This window comes from Psammomys obesus, unplaced genomic scaffold (genome assembly GCF_907164565.1).
Source record: "Psammomys obesus unplaced genomic scaffold, mPsaObe1.curated_primary_1811, whole genome shotgun sequence".
NCBI lineage: Eukaryota > Metazoa > Chordata > Mammalia > Rodentia > Muridae > Psammomys > Psammomys obesus.
The window spans coordinates 42,712-60,373 of record NW_026590486.1 but is presented as its reverse complement, the minus strand read 5'-3'; the positions used below and the strand labels follow the sequence as shown (position 1 = coordinate 60,373).

At 38.9% G+C, this 17,662-nt stretch overlaps 1 protein-coding gene across 2 annotated transcripts in view; it reads right to left on the bottom strand.

Annotated features, from left to right (window-relative positions):
• Nucleotides 1–17,662, bottom strand: part of Luzp2 (leucine zipper protein 2) — a 235,869-nt gene that overhangs the window by 188,569 nt on the left and 29,638 nt on the right. For both annotated transcript variants that reach the window (XM_055607527.1, XM_055607528.1), the window contains exon 4: nt 8,894–8,956. In XM_055607527.1, coding sequence (XP_055463502.1) covers nt 8,894–8,956 — 63 coding nt within the window. The remainder of the gene's footprint in view (nt 1–8,893; nt 8,957–17,662) is intronic.

Sequence of the window (17,662 nt, the reverse complement as noted above, 5' to 3'; positions counted from 1 at the left end):
GAAGGAAGGAAGGAAGGAAGGAAGGAAGGAAGGAAGGAAGGAAGGAAGGAAACAGAAATGTTGAGGATGTTTTTGTGCACTGTGTATTCAGAAATCAGATGCTGATTTCTGTGCCCTGAGATCTTGTTGCAGTCCTGATGTGGGCATTGTCATTTCCATGAAGAATCTCCTGTCTCTCTGTTGTGTAAAAATTTTCCCTCAGTTATCTCTGACTGGTTAAAAATGAAGCTTATGTGGCAGTGACTTGACAGAGGAGAAAACAGGCAGGACTTCTGTTCCTAGTCTGGGGGTCTTAAATAGAGAAAGTTGAAAAAAGAAGGGAAGAATTTGCCATGATGAGGAGTTCACCATAGAGTCAGAGAGTTACAGCAGAAGGCCAAGGCAAGTCTGAGATGGCAAGTAAAAGGGCACATGACTGACTGGGAGGTTGCCAGACTAGCATAATTAGGCTACAACAGCTTAATATCTGCCCAGTCATAGTGCTTAATTAAAGCTGTTTAATAAATCTAACAGGTCTCTGTGTCATTTATTTGGGAGCTACTGTGAGTACTAGAAAAGGTTGCTACTCATATGAAAATTCAACGCATGAGAGAGAAATATTACGGCTCAAACTCTTTCCTAATTGCCGTGAAATAGTCACTATATAGAGTGCAGGCATGTGAACCGCACTCACAGGCCCTGGGCTCCCACACTGCTTGCTCCAGGGGCCAAGTTTCCAACACCTGCGTTAAGGGAAACACCTAAGACCATGAGAAGAGTAAAGCTATACTATGTTGTGGAAAGAAAGTTTATTTTCTGGTTCTATCTGTTTTTGTGTTATATAGGCTACTTGTATATGTATATATATACATACATACAGATAGATAGATAGATAGATAGATATAGATAGATAGATAGATAGATAGATAGATAGATAGATAGATATAGGTATCTTCCCTCCTTAGCATTAGGGGACACACACACACACACACACACACACACACACACACACACACCTATTTTGTCTTCCAGCTATGTTTTTACATGATTTTTTCTATTCGTGGGGGGTGTACACTGAGTTTTTAACTTGGCTTATTAGAGTTTTATGGAAGAGGAGGATGACTGCCCTATCTGTGAACTGGGGGTGGGGCAAGGGAGGAGAAGAGGGAGAGAGGGTGGGATTGGGAGGGGTCGAGATGGGGGCTACAGCTGGGATGCAAAGTGAATAAATTGTAATTAATAAAAAAAGAAAAAGATAAAAATAAATATATTTTGTTCAGAAAGAAAATATTTTTAAATTTCCAACAACATTTTGACTTGAGTTTTGTTTAGTAGTGCTGTTTACTGAATTCTATTTTCACATGTTAGATTAACTTCCTCATGTCATTCTTCTCTTTGCTTTTGTTATCTTGAACTATGCCCACATTCTCTTTGAGCTGTTATACTGTCTGCATGAGCAAACACCATCCTACGGTTAGTACAGATCTTGCTGATCCACTCCCCACTCCTCTGCTGGCTTGCAGTGTGGATACCCCCTCCTCATTGTTCTACCAGCAGGTGAGGGCTAAGGTCTTAGTACCTTAGGATATTTGATACATACACACACACACACACACACACACACACACACACACACGCATATATATGTATATAATATATGTACACTTACACACATGTATAATATATATTATATAATGTATAATATACATATATACATGTTACTGAATAAAATGAATAATCAAGACAAAACCCTGAACTCTCCTGAAGTGTACCCTTCTCGGGACAAGAAGTGTGGTGCAAGAAGCCTTCTTCTGTATTAGAACAGTCACTATCACTATTTCAGAGAAAGATTTAATGAGCATGATTTTGGTTTTATGTCTTCAGAGAAAGACTCTGCTTTCGTGACAAACTTATCAGAGATTCTGGTTCATTACTTCTGGATAATATCTTCAATTTGGTTTTGAGATGAAAAATGCCAGTACTTTACCTTTGTGAGAAAGAATCAATGGAAGCTTGTGGGAGAAATGATGCTTAAAGAAATCTAATAGGGTTAAGAGCATTAAGCACACAGGCAGGAGGTGCCCTGAAAATCATTGTTGTTGCCTTCAGTGTGCAAGGGAAACCCTCAAAGACTCTCTATTATAAAGCAAAAACATTTTATCAGATATTATAAATATTTGTAATACAGACATTGGTAAGAATTATAAAGTTATTAACTAGATGAAGACAAATAATAAAATTAACATGGCAGATTTTAACCCCAGTTGGGGAATGTAACATTAAAAATTACCTTATAATATTGGATCTGTTTTGACAAATTTCTGTTTCTGAATCTGTTCTGAATCTGTTTTGACAAATTTTGTGCTGCGATGTACTGCTCACAAGGCAGCAAGCTAAGTGTGACTCTGGTGTGATGTGAAGAACACACGGTGTTCTTCATGAACACAATGCTCTCTATAAAAAAGCTAATTTGAGAATGCTAATATGAGTTTCAGGTGGTTAATTCTAAGCATGGTATGATAGGAGTTCTTTCTAAAGATAGAAACTGAGGAACAATTGTGGAAATGGAAGGGTTCCCCCCCCCCTTTTAAACCTGTGGCTTCAGTATCTTCTCCATACACATGTACATACACACACGCACACACACACACACACACACATACCCTGAGAGAGAGAGACAGAAACACACACACACACACACACACACACAGAGAGAGAGAGAGAGAGAGAGAGAGAGAGAGAGAGAGAGAGAGATTATTGTAAGAGTATTTTGCTCCCCAGAGGCCAGGAACTGGTAAAGAAACTCATTTCATCCATTGTTGTGTGTGTGTCTGTGTGCCTGTGTGTCTCTCTGTGAGTGTCTGTGTTTTGTAACTATCAAACATAACAATAAAATAGTTTAGATGTCAATACATGTTTAAATTTCTCTGAGGTTGACATAAATCTATAATTATCCTGTTAACAAACCAAATTCTGATCAAATTAAAATTATTCTGACAGAAGGAGGGAAAGGAAAGGAACTGAACAGCATTCACTGTTCAGCATTGTTTTGCGTGTGGTCAAGGAATAAAGCATGTGAACCTTATTCCACATCATTCTGCTACTGTGATAGTTTTCTGGCTTTGTGAGTCCCCCACCCCAGCCCTGCACACTAGACAAGTAATTCAGACAGGGCTTGGGGAATCATTTATCTTATTTCCTCCACATATAGTTTCATGCCCAAGGCGAGGGAGAACTGTGACAAATGCACGGGTATTGTACCAAAATCTTTAAGTTTTGTCCTGAAGATATGGTATGCTTGCTAACATTTCAGCTCAGTCTCACAGTCTCACAATTAATGAGTACACAGAATCTGCCATTGTTTTGTGGCTCTTTTTTTCTTTTTTATCTACACTGAACTACCAAGGAAAAGAAGGGTCAGGAGATTCAAGGAGCTCATAGAAATCTCCACTGGAAAGTGTAAATTCTATGCCATGATCTTGTGTGCAGCATACAGACTATGATTCCCTAAGAAGAGGAAAACTCATTGGAGCTTCGCCTAAGTTGGACACAGAATCCTGGCTGTTGTGAGCCCTTAGTAATGCTAAATCGGGCTTTTGGAATGACGATTCTGCCTGAGTCACAATTTCTTCTATGAACATCTCCACCCTTATGGTCATGTAAATAACCTAGAAATAATCATTGATTCCACAAGCTGGATTTGAATAGAATCATTTCTTTGCCCAGTTCTCGTCCTGTCTACCTGGGGTGAATTGGAGTAGACTCCCCAGGAAGCATCAGACACCAGCCCCATACAGCACACTTAAATTATTCATGCTAACAACAGCTTGGTTGTTATGTCAAACCCATCCCTACCTACTGATTTTCTGCTGCTACTTATGAAGTAACTAAAATTTGTGTCTCAGTCAGTGTTCTATTGCTGTGAAGATACACCATGACCATGGCAACACTTATAAAGGAGAGGATTTAATGGGGACTTGCTTGCAGTTTCAGAGGCTTAGTTCATCATCATCATGGTGGGAACATGGAAGCATGAATGCAGACATAGTTTTGGAGAAGTAGCTGAGAGTTCTACATTCAGACCACAGGCAGCACAAACAGAGAGTGAGCACCATGCCTGGAGTGGACTTTTGAAACCTTAAAGCCAACCTCCAGAGACCTACACCCCTCCAACAACACCACACCTACTACAACAATATCATACCCCCTAATCCCTTTCTGGTAGTGCCACTTTCTCATGACCAAGCCTTCAAATATATGAACCTATGGGGGCCATTAAAACCACTATATTTCACTCATGGAGCTTCAAGGGCTAGTAACCATATTTTAATGCAGAAATGTGTTCAGTCCATCTTCAAAAGTCCCCGTTTAAAAGTACAAAGTTCAAAGCCTTTTCTGACATTCAAGGCAATCTTAACTGTAACCCCTGGCAAAATCAAAATCAAAAAGCAGATCATATACTTCCAACATACAGTGGCACAGAATGTACACTATCATTTCAAAAGTGAGGAAAGGGAGAATAGTAAAGAAACACTGGACCAAAGCAAGACTGAAAATAGCTGGGCAAACTCCAGTCTCTGTATCACTATGTCTGATATCAAAATGCTCTTTAGATTTCCAACTCCTTTCAGCTTCACTGACTGCAACACACTTCTTTCTCTTAGGCTGGGTCTACACTCTGTCAGCTGCTTTCCTGGGCAGCTATCTCATGACTCTGGCACATCCAACATCATGTGGTAACCATCAATATCTAGGCTTCACTTTCACAGCTTTACACAATAGCCTCTCAGAGCTTCCATGCAGGGACATCCCTGACACACACTTGGCCTTAGTCATGGAGACAGATTTCACAACCCCCACATAACCCCCCACATATACAAACACACACACATGCACATACCTGCATACTCACCCCCTACACAGACCACACACAATTAAAAATAAATCTTCAGAGGAGATCAGAAAGGAGAGGAGAACCTTCCCTATCGGTGAACTTGGGGAGTGGCATGCATGCAGAAAGGGGAGGGAGGGTGGGATCGGGAGGGGAGGAGGGAGGGGCTTATGGGGGGATACAAAATGAATAAAGTATAATTAATAAAAAATTAAAAAGAGAAAAATAAAGCAGTTCAATTTCTTGATTCTCAACCCTCATCAAGCTTTTTTTTTCCTTCTTTATGTTTTCCTCTTTATTTTCTCCTTTCTTTCTTCCTTCATTCTTATTTCCTGTTATTTATTTATCTATTTTTTGCCTTTTCAGTGAAGCATATCTCTAACTGAATATAAGATCTGCCTTTCTTTGCTATAAGCAGAAGACAGGAGTAAAATTTAGCAGCACTGATAAATATGCATACTTCTCTGAATATTCATGATTCTGAGTTACTCTATATATTTGAAATTTATTATTTATTTTATACAATCTACTATTTATTTACTTATATGTGCATCATATAGATGCATATGGAAACCATGAAAAATAGTCCTCATAATTTCATAATTTTATTATTATGAGCTATTGAAAGTGGCCTATTCCTCTCAAATTATGAAAAATACAGTCTAGTTAAGGAATATTTATTATTACTCAACAAAGAGTTATCAAATGTTTAACATGGTCCAGAAAATGGATGGAGGATATAATGATGAAAAATTAGTCTTTACTTTTGTAGTTTAAAACCAATCAATGTTTGTGTTGTTAATATAAATGCACTACAATAAGATATATTAATAGGTAGATTTTATGCAATGTTCCATTTACCATTGAAAAGTAGAGAATGAGAATGACCAAGTAGATCAATGGCTACATAATAATACCCAGAAACATTAATTACTACAGAGAGTCAAAAAGTGAGATGCAAGGCTTTCTGTTATGCATGAATATTATGAGGCTACACGTTGTCTTAAATTGGGGCTTCATAGATTTTTATTTAGGTATAGTAAAAAATAATTTTTATGATATTTAAATAATGACCTCTTTGGGACACTGAGTTTTCATTACAGGTGCTCTGAGTGTTATTTGTGTATTTGTAATCTTTTAGCTTCTTTCTCTAATGTTTCACAGATGGAGTTTATTCATCTGTCCTCTGTTATGTACGAAGCATTCCTTTTAGCTTCTTAGATTTTCTGGAATGGAATAGATATTTTCATAAATTTCCTTTTCTTAAATCTCTATTAATTTGTAACCTCTTAACTCTCCCATAGTTAGTCTGTATGCTTGAGTAACTGAGGTTCCATTAAGAGGATAAAACCATGACAAGCTGAGACACAAAAGCTACATGCATAGGCCCTTTTAGCAGGTATGGCGCTAGTTCTGGGATGCACAGAGCTGGGGAGAAGGGAAGTGCAAGGGAGTAATGGAACTTAGAAGATTAAAGTGAGAGCAGCTCTCCATCCTTTTTAAAAAACAAAGGTGGAGGTGATTGTCTAGTGTTATGTCAGAAGATGTTCCCTGCCACCATTGAAATAGAGATTACAAATATATGAAAGAAACAGGAAGAGTACAGACTCATAACATATTTAGAATGAAGAGGAATTCTAAATGAGGAAGCAATACTAACTAAAACACAGTGCTTCAGTATAGCCTGCTTGACTGGAGATCACAAATTAGTAAAGTATGAGTTACTTTATGTGGTCGGGAGTTTACCATGGAAAGGAATTTTAAAGTCAGGCAGTAACAGAGGTGTCAATGTTTTTCTAGATACATTTTCTTTTTATAACTCTGTTATCTTCTATAATGAACCCTCTTTTCTCAAGGGAAATCTATTTGGTTTAGGTTGAATGAACCCTACACAACCTAAGGACAGAAATGTGAATAAGACACGACTAACTAAACTATCCATTTTCCTGGCTGTACTGATTGCTGCAGGCATGTCAGAAATGTAAAATCTTGGAGATTTCTGTTAGAACACGCCAAGAAAATTCTCATTCTTCCATGTTTATGTGGTGGGGTATGTGACTAGGATGGCTGGGACTTTTGTTTGCTTTGTAAAGGAACACACAAGGATATGGATGATGTCTGTGAATACAGAATAGAGGATGAGATACTTGCATTCCAAGAGTGCACAAATGCGCGTATCTCATCATTTTCAGTAATCATTTACATAGTGGAATTAGTTGCTCACAACATGAAATAAGAAGGTGTCTAAGGCAAACCATAAACTCCCCCGAGAGAAAGAACATCGTCTCTTTACCTCTGCCAAGTCAAAATACTATACCCTTCTTGAATGGTAAGGTCTTTGCTGTAGCTGTATGTGATAGAGACAGTTTTAAGATTTATTTTTCTGTGTATTACACATTGGCCATTTAAATCACATTGCCTTTATTGAAGAGCCTCTTACGTTGGATACTTCCAGTCTTGATTCAGAGAGTAAAACACATTCTTTTCTAGTTTGGTTGCTTGCTTTACTTTCACCCAACAACAACAAACAATCAGAAAGAACCACTTTTTTCACATGATTGAATAACTAGAAATCATTTTACCTATAAGAAGTAAAGTATTTTCTGGTGGTTGGTGAACAGCCCTAATTTCAAATTCCTGTTTCTTTCCAAAGATACCTAGACTTACACTCAATAATATTTCTGATCCTTACCTATTAAAACTTGCTAAGCTTCTTTTATCAAGAAATACCAAAATACTAAGTCAAGTAAAATGGTTTGAAGACTACAAATCCTGTATTCACATCCACTTGGAAACTCAAAATGTAAACTAATTTAGAAGTAGGATTTTTTGCACATGTAATTGTAACAAATCAATGTCATGACAGATTAGAGTGGGTGCTAAAGCTAAACAATGCATTTTTATATTCAAAGGGCATGGTACATAAAGAGCATAGACACAGAGGCTAGCCCCAATGAAAACACAAGCAATAACTGGAGTGCTATTATACCAAGTCAGAGAATGTTGTGGAAGGCAGAGAGGCAGCAAATGCTAGGAGGGAACAGGGAAGGATTATGTCCCAAACCTTCAGGCAAACCTGCCTGAACTACACTGATTTCATTTCTGACATGTTGCCTCCAGATCTTTTAGGAAACTAAGTTCTGCTACACTGAGTTGCTTGGTCACTGGAACTTTCCCCAGTAGCTCCAGGGATGTATGTGGATGATTCATAGTATGCTTTAAATGCTAAGTGCAAATTATGCATAATAGTGGGCTGTTCGAAAGCCAACCCAGGGGAGGCAAGGGACCAGGAATAAAGTTAAAGTTAAAATATTGTGAAGAAATATTATTAAAATATCCCAATCACGTCTTAGATTCAGGTGATGTGTGAGGCAAAACTTGCAACCTATTTGTCTACACACAGTGTGGGAATCCATTAGGGACTGTGACCTGAAGCACTCCCTCACCCCTCCACAGCACTATGTTTACTGAGGCAAGAAAATGGAATGATTACCTTTGAGAGATTTACAGCCACATATATACAGAGTCGAACTGAAATGGGCTTTCATTTAATTTACTAGGGTTTACTCTATATCAGTGTTCATTGGCATTTAGATCTTTTGTTGATTGCTTAACTCAAAGACTCCTTTTAAGAAACTTAAACCTGCTTGTTTAAAAAGAAAATATCCACATGTATAATTTCTTATCATTCTTATCATTAAAAACATCATGATGATAATCTTTAACAGGATCTTCTCTGCATGTAGAGAATGAGAACATAAAAATCAGCTTTAATATTCAAACCTAGAGGTAGTTTTCAATTATCCTGAAATATAAAATCAACTAAATGAAATCCTTTCTATTTCCTGAGCTCATTGCAGCTGTGAGGTAGTAACTCTTAGCATCATTTTTCCTCTCCGTTAGTATGTAACTGAAGCTCAACTCAGAATTAAAATTCTCCAAACTTCTGGTAGATTCCTATGTGATATTTTTTTCTGTGTATTCTTTGATTAATGTACAATTTTTCTGTAACATGAAAATTACCTCATTCTGTAAGTCTCGGATCATTTTGCTCTTTCTTTCCACTTCAGTCTTCAAAAAATTAATCTGAAAAAAATAAAATATTATGGATACACATTCTCAATATATTACTATGTTTTCTATTTTGCATTACTTTGAGGTATACGAAAGTTATTATGGTTTTAATGTAAATATTGAAAAGAAAGGATTAAAGTTTTCGTTAACCAAAACCTTTAATTTTCTTGATATTTGTTCAATTTGTTCATTATATATTATTATAAAAAGTGTTCATTGTATAAAAGTTGTGTAATTCTCAAAAACATAATTTTTATATTAGTGAAATTTATTCATGTTTATTTAATACCAATTAATGTACATTAGTTTTAAAATTAATTGTGAAATCAAACAAGTTTTGGTTACTGATAAAAAACTTAACCAAGGTGATGAAGATTACTATAATTGATATAACTCCAAATACAGTTGGTTAAATAATTTGGGTTCCTACGAAAAAAAGAACAAGGCTGCCAACATTGATCTTTATCTTCTACATCCATCCTTTCGTGGTGGCTTCTGTTATCATATTTCCCAGGCAGTGTGTACAAGAAATCCACAACACAGCAAAAACAAAACAAAACAAATAAACAAACAAATATTGACTCAAAAATATAGTGGCATCTACTGTCTTTTCCATGGTATTTCTGCTAAGGCTCCAAGAGAGAGCCACTTGCTGTGTATCTCAGGCAGATGAAAGATGTTATTGACCACCATTTAGCATGTGGTGAGTCAAATGTGCTCACATGATTAGTAAGAAGAGCAGATTTCAGAGAGATGAAATGAAGTTTCATGGCACCTGAGTACTGATATTTGCTTTCCATAAAGGGCTGCTGGAACCTACATTACCTGTATGTGCCCTGAATGCACGAACATAGCTTCGTTACTGAAAACTCAAGCTAAACCATTTGAAAGTGAAGGCATATATAAAGCAGGAAATGAAGAAGAACTACCATGTTTATTGCTTTGGTCATTAATTATCAAGGTAAAGTTGAACTAGAGGGATGTTAATGTCAAGGAAATACCATTAATCACATTCATTGTCTATTAGGTAGAGAATTCAAGACCAATGGTAAAACAAAAAAATTACCTAAAAGGGCATGATGATACTTTAACTTCTATGTTTGCAGAACTATGACATGCCTATTGATGGAAGATTTCATAACTTGTTCTATATTAGTATTTTGTTGATAATAAAAACTTTAAATCATGAAATAGCAATCTTAGTTTTATACATAATTTTCTTCACTGATGCCAGGCCCACATATGTTGCTATATTAAAATTCACATTTAGGGCGGCGCCGGGAGGGCTCTCATTCTGAGGAGCAACACAGCAGGATTGGCACAGTGACCAGCAATCAGAACTCGCGGCCATAAAACACAAGTGATTGTGTTTCACAGGTGAGAGGATACCTCAAGGTGGGGGATTCAATCAGCTTTAACTCACCCAGCTAAACCGCGGAAGAGATCCCGGTTCCGCCAGGCGCTAGGTCGCCAGCCCAGAGCTACCTGCCAGCGCAATCTGGTCATGGTCCCAGACTGAACTGTGGGCCCACAACACCATAGACTGGATTTCCCAGTCGAGAGATAACCCCACGGAGCAGGAAACAATTGGGACCAACCTCAGGTTACCCAGACATCCCCTGGAAAAGACTCGGGTTCCGCGAGAGCCAGTCCGGACCCAGAGCCGGGACACAGGCGCCTGCCTGCGCACCTGATTAGCTGCCTCAGATAGAACTGTGGGCACCAGGGCACAAGACTGCATGTCTCTGGCAGGAGGAAATCCCCAGCGGAGGGGGTCAGCAGCTCTAACACTTAGGACACCCAGCACCAAAACACTTCCTGGACTCACGCAGACTCTACTGCAGGCAGGAGCGCTGTGCTCTGCCTCCATTATTGAGTTCCCCTAGGGCACTGGGACACACAGCTGCATCCTCAGACCTACAAAAGTCAGAGAGCCATTACAGCAGCCCTCAGATACTGTGCCAAGGATCAACCAGTTATTCCTAGCTAGACTGTCAAAACTGTGGGAATCCCTGGTTTTTCAAGAGGGCTGCACCCACAGCGTCTGGACCACAGCAGTGCCTGCAGCTGTCATCCCAGACAGAGACACACAGCTTCTGGTCCAGAGTGAGGCAACCAGCCTCCAGACCAGAACAGTGCCCCCAGGCGACAACTCACCCTAGGTGCACATTCTCCAGGTCCAGAGCAGAGCAATCAGCCTCTGGCCCAGAGACTTGCTGAGTGCACCTCCCACTTTCCCGGACAGAACTGTGCGCCCCAGGATAACAGACTGAGGTTCCCTGTTGGGAGAAAACCCCACAGCTAGGGATTCAGCAGTTTCTTCAAGAGGACTGTACATGGATATTTAGTGAGCAGCAGCACACTAAATTTATAACAAGAAACCCAACAGTGGGGCAGCTGTCTTGAGAAATTCTATGGGTAAGAGGAGATCCCCCCCATGCCTAACATAGACCACAGCTACTACTCAGGGCTATAAACCTGAGGTGAGCAGTGGCAACTCCTGAGAAACACTGGCCATACAGTGACCATAACGAAAAAGCAGAGAAGGACTCCTACAGGAAAAATCATCTTCCGGCCAAGGGGATACTCCCTACCTCAGGACTCCAGGAAGCACAGAAACTAACAGCCAACACCTAAATCAGCCCAATGGGTAGAGGTCAGCGTAAAGGCTCAACCAACAAAAGACAGAGCAATATGGCATCTCCAGAACCCAGCCATCCAGAGGTGAACAGCCCTGAACAATGCAGCATAATAGAAAATCAAGAAGATGACCTTACATCTATGTTGATGAAGAACATAATAGAGGAAACAGATGAAATACATAAAGAATTAGAGGAAGATAAAACCAAACAGATCATGGCTATCCGTAAAGAAATGGAGGAAGATAAAGACAAGCAGATTAGGGCCATCCGTGAAGAAATACGGGAAGATGCAACCAAACAGCTTGTGGCCTTCAGAGAAGAAATAATTAAATCACTGAAAGAAATCAAAGAGACAGAGTTGAAGGAACTAAAAGAAAAAGAGGAAAATACAAGCAGACAGGTGAAGGAAGTAAACAAAACAACTCAAGACCTGAAGATAGAACTAGAAATATTAAAGAAAACACAAATGGAGGAAATAATGGAGAGGAAGAATTTAGGGAAGAAAACAGGAACAGCAGAGGTAAGCATAACCAACAGAATACAAGAAATGGAAGAAAGAATCTCAGGTATAGAAGATACAATGGAAGAAATCGACATATCTGTCAAAGAAAATGTTAAATCCAAAAAAATTCCTGACACAGACCGTCCAGGAAATCCAAGACAATATGAAAAGACAAAATCTAAGAATAATAGGAATAGAGGAAAAAGAAGACTCCCTTCTCCAAGGCCCAGAAAATATTTTCAACAAAATCATTGAAGAAAATTTCCCCAAGTTAAAGGAGAAGCCAATAAGGATACATGAGGCCTACAGAACACCCAACAAATTTGACCAGAAATGAAAATCCTCCTGCCACATAATAATCAAAACAGTAAGTATACAGAACAAAGAAAAAATACTAAAAACTGCAAGGGAAAAAGGCCAAGTAACATATAATGGCAAACCCATTAGAATCACACCTGACTTTTCAACAGAAACTATGAAAGCCAGAAGGGCCTGGACAGATATCATGCAGACCCTAAGAGAACACAGATGTCAACCCAGGATACTATACCCTGCAAAACTCTCAGTCCTCATAGACGGAGAAAACAAGATATTCAATGACAAAAACAAATTTCAACAATACCTACACACAAATCCAGCATTACAGAAGATACTGGAAGGGAAAATACAACCCAAGAAAATTAGCTTCTGTCAAGAAAACACAGGAAATAATTAACCTTACTACAGTAAAACAAAAAGCAACCAAGCACACAACCTTATGAACACAGCCAACATCAAAATCAAAGGATCTAACAGCCACTGGTCATTAATCTCTCTCAACATCAATGGACTCAACTCTCCAGTAAAAAGACACAGATTAACACAATGGATACATAAACAAAACCCAGCAATCTGTTGCATACAAGAAACACACCTAAGACACAAAGATAGACATTACCTGAGGGTAAAAGGTTGGAAGACGATTTTCCAAGCAAATGGACCCAAGAAACAAGCAGGAGTAGCCATTCTAATATCTGATAAAACAGACTTTCAACCAAAATTAATAAAAAGAGATGAGGAAGGACACTTCATACTCATCAAGGGAAAATTCCACCAGGAAGACATCACAATCCTGAACATCTATGCCCCAAATACAAGAGCACCCACATTTGTAAAAGAAACATTGATAAAATTTAAACCACATATAGATCCCCACACATTAATAGTGGGAGACTTCAACACCCCACTCTCAACAAAGGACAGGTCAACAAAACAGAAATTAAACAAAGAAACAATATCTCTGACAGAGGTCATGAATCAAATGGACCTCACAGACATTTACAGAACTTTACACCCAAACACAAAAGAATTTACCTTCTTCTCAGCACCTCATGGAACCTTCTCCAAAATAGACCATATAGTTGGTCACAAAGCAAGCCTCAACAGATACAAGAAGACTGAAATAATCCCTTGTATCCTGTCTGATCACCATGGAATAAAGCTGGACTTCAACAACAACAGAAATAGCAAAAAGCCTACACACACATGGAAACTGAACAACTTGTTACTAAATGACAGCTGGGTCAGGGAAGAAATAAAGAAAGAAATTAAAGCCTTTCTAGAACTCAATGAAAATGAAGACACAACATACCCAAACTTGTGGGACACAATGAAAGCAGTGCTAAGAGGAAAGTTCATAGCACTAAGTGCCTTCAAGAAGAAATTCGAGACAGCTCATTCAAGCAACTTAATGGCCCACTTAAAAACCCTAGAAAAAGAAGAAGCAGACACACCAAAAAGGAGTAGACGGCTGGAAATAAGCAAACTCAGGGCTGAAATCAATCAATTAGAAACAAATAAAACAATTCAAAGACTCAATGAAACCAAGAGCTGGTTCTTTGAGAAAATCAACAAGATCGACAAACCCTTAGCCAAGCTAACTAAAAGGCAGAGAGACACCATCCAAATCAACAAAATCAGAAATGAAAAGGGGGACATAACTACAGACACTGAGGAAATCCAATCGTTAAGACTTACTTCAAAAGTCTATACTCAACAAAATTTGAAAACCTAAATGAAATGGACAATTTTCTTGATCGATTTGACTTACCAAAGCTGAATCAGGACCAGGTAAATCAATTAAATAGTCCTATATCCCCCAAAGAAATAGAAGCAGTCATCAAAAATTTCCCATCCAAAAATAGCCCAGGACCAGATGGCTTCAGTGCAGAATTCTACCAGACCTTCAAAGAAGAGCTAACTCCAATTCTCTTCAAACTATTCCACAAAATAGAAACAGAAGGAACATTACCAAACTCATTCTATGAAGCCACAATCACCTTGGTACCTATACCTCACAAAGACTCAACCAAGAAAGAGAATTTCAGGCCAATCTCCCTTATGAACATTGATGCAAAAATACTCAACAAAATACTTGCAAACCGGATCCAAGAACACATCAAAGATATTATCCACTATGACCAAGTAGGCTTCATCCCAGGTATGCAGGTGTGGTTCAATATACGGAAATCCATCAATGTGATCCACCATATTAACAAACTGAAAGAAATAAACACATGATAATCTCCCTAGATGCTGAAAAAGCATTTGACAAAATCCAACATCCATTCATGTTTAAAGTACTGGAGAGATCAGGGATACAAGGCACATATCTAAACATAGTAAAGGCAATTTACAGCAAGCCTATAGCCAACATCAAACTGAACAGAGAGAAACTTAAAACAATCCCACTGATATCAGGGACAAGACAAGGCTGCCCACTCTCTCCATATCTCTTCAACATAGTTCTGGAAGTCCTTGCTAGAGCAATAAGACAGTTGAAGGAGATCAAGGGGATACAGATGGGAAAGGAAGAAGTCAAATTATCACTATTTGCAGATGATATGATAGTATATATGAGTGACCCCAAAAACTCTACCAGGGAACTCCTACAGCTGATAAACACCTTCAGCAAAGTGGCCGGATACAAAATTAACTCAAAAAAATCAGTAGCACTCCTGTATACAAAAGACAAAAGGGCTGAGAAAGAAATTAGAGAAACAACACCATTCACAATAGCCACAAATGACATAAAGTACCTTGGTGTAACCCTAACCGAGGAAGTCAAAGACTTGTATGAAAAAAATTTCAGGTCTCTGAAGAAAGAATTAGAGGAAGATATGAGAAGATGGAAAGATCTCCCATGCTCATGGCTTGGCAGGATTAACATAGTAAAAATGGCCATCTTACCAAAAGCAATCTACAGATTTAATGCAATTCCCATCAAATTGCCAACACAATTCTTTACAGACCTGGAAAGAAAAATTCTCAACTTCGTATGGAATAACAAGAAACCGAGAATTGCTAAAACAATCCTCTACAATAAAAGATCTTCTGGAGGTATCTCCATCCCTGATCTCAAGCTGTACTATAGAGCAACAGTTATAAAAACTGCATGGTACTGGCATAGAAACAGAATGGTGGATCAATGGAATCAAACAGAAGACCCAGAAATAAACCCACACACTTACGGACACCTGATTTTTGACAAAGGTGCCAAAACCATACAATGGAAAAAAGATAGCATCTTCAAGAAATGGTGCTGGTCCAACTGGATGTCTACATGTAGAAAAATGAAAATAGATCCATACTTATCACCTGCACAAAACTGAAGTCCAAGTGGATCAAAGACCTCAACATAAAACCAGACACATTAAATCGGCTAGAAAAAAAGTGGGGAATACCCTAGAACTCATTGGTACAGGAGACAACTTCCTGAACAGAACACCAACAGCACAGGCTCTAAGAGCAACAATCAATAAATGGGACCTCATGAAATTGAAAAGCTTCTGTAAAGCAAAGGACACTGTCATCAAAACAAAGCGACTGCCTACAGATTGGAAAAGAATCATCACCAACCCTTTATCTGACAGAGGACTCATATCCAATATATATAAAGAACTAAACAAGCTGAAAAGCAACAAACCAAGTAATCCACTTAAAAAATGGGGAACAGAGCTAAAGAGAGAATTCTTTGTAGAGGAATATCGAATGGCAGAGAAGCACTTAAAGAAATGCTCAACCTCATTAGCCATTAGGGAAATGCAAATCAAAACAACCCTGAGATTTCACCTTACAGCCATCAGAATGGCCAAGATGAAAAACTCAAGGGACAACACATGCTGGAGAGGTTGTGGAGAAAGGGGAACCCTCCTCCACTGCTGGTGGGAATGTAAACTGGTACAACCACTCTGGAAATCAATCTGGCGCTTTCTCAGACAACTAGGAATAGCGCTTCCTCAAGATCCAGCCATACCACTCCTAGGCATATACCCAAAAGGGGCACAAGTACACAAAAAGGACATTTGCTCAACCATGTTTGTAGCAGCTTTATTTGTAATAGCCAGAAGCTGGAAACAACCCAGATGCCCCTCAACTGAAGAATGGGTGCAGAAACTGTGGTACATCTATACAATGGAGTATTACTCAGCAATGAAAAATAAGGAAATCATGAAATTTGCAGGTAAATGGTGGGACCTGGAAAGGATAATCCTGAGTGAGTTGTCCCAGAAGCAAAAAAACATGCATGGTATATACTCACTCATATAAACATACAATCTAGAATAAACCCACTAAAATCTGTACATCTAAACAAACTAAGCAAAAGAGAGGACCCTAACTAAAATGTTCAATCCCCATCCTGAAAGGCAAAGAGGATGGACATCAGAAGAAAAAGAAAATAGGAAACAACCTCGGAACCTGCTACAGAGGGCCTCTGAAAGCCAGAAGAAAACAGGAAACAACCTTGGAACCTGCCACAGAGGGCCTCTGAAAGCTTCTGCAGTATAAACTGTCAAAGCAGATGCTGAGCCTGATGGCCAACTGATGGGCAGAGTGAATGGAATTCTATGTAAGAAGTGGGAAATAGTAAGAGCTGGAGGGGATGGGAACTCCACAAGGAGAGCAACAGAACAAGATAATTTGAACACAGGGAACTTCCCAGAGACTCATACTCCAACCAAGGACTATTCGTGGAGATGACCTGGAACCCCTGCACAGGTGTAGCCCATGGCAGTTCAGTGTCCAAGTGGGTTACATAGTAATGGGAAGAGGGACTGCCTCTGACATAATCTGATTGGCCTGCTCGTTGATCACTTCCCCATGATGGGGGAGCAGCCTTATCAGGCCACAGTAGAGGACAATGCAGCCACTTTTGATGAGAACTGATAGACTAAGATCAGAAAGAAGAGGAGAACCTCCCCTATCAGTGGACTTGGGGAGTGGCATGCATGCAGAAAGGGGAGGGAGTGTGGGATTGGGAGGGGAGGAGGTAGAGGCTTATGGGGGGGATACAAAATGAATAAAGTGTAATTAATAAAAAAAAATTAAAAAATTCACATTTATTAGGAATATACTAAAATAGATCCTGCTTGTAATTTTTTAAATTTTATTTTTTTGCATTTTTATTAATTATTATTATTTATTACAATTCATTCACTTTGTAGCCTGGCTACGCCCTCCCCCCCATCTCCTCCCAATCCTACCCTCTCTTCTTCTTCTCCCCCTAAGTCCTTCCCCTAGTCCACTAATAGGGGA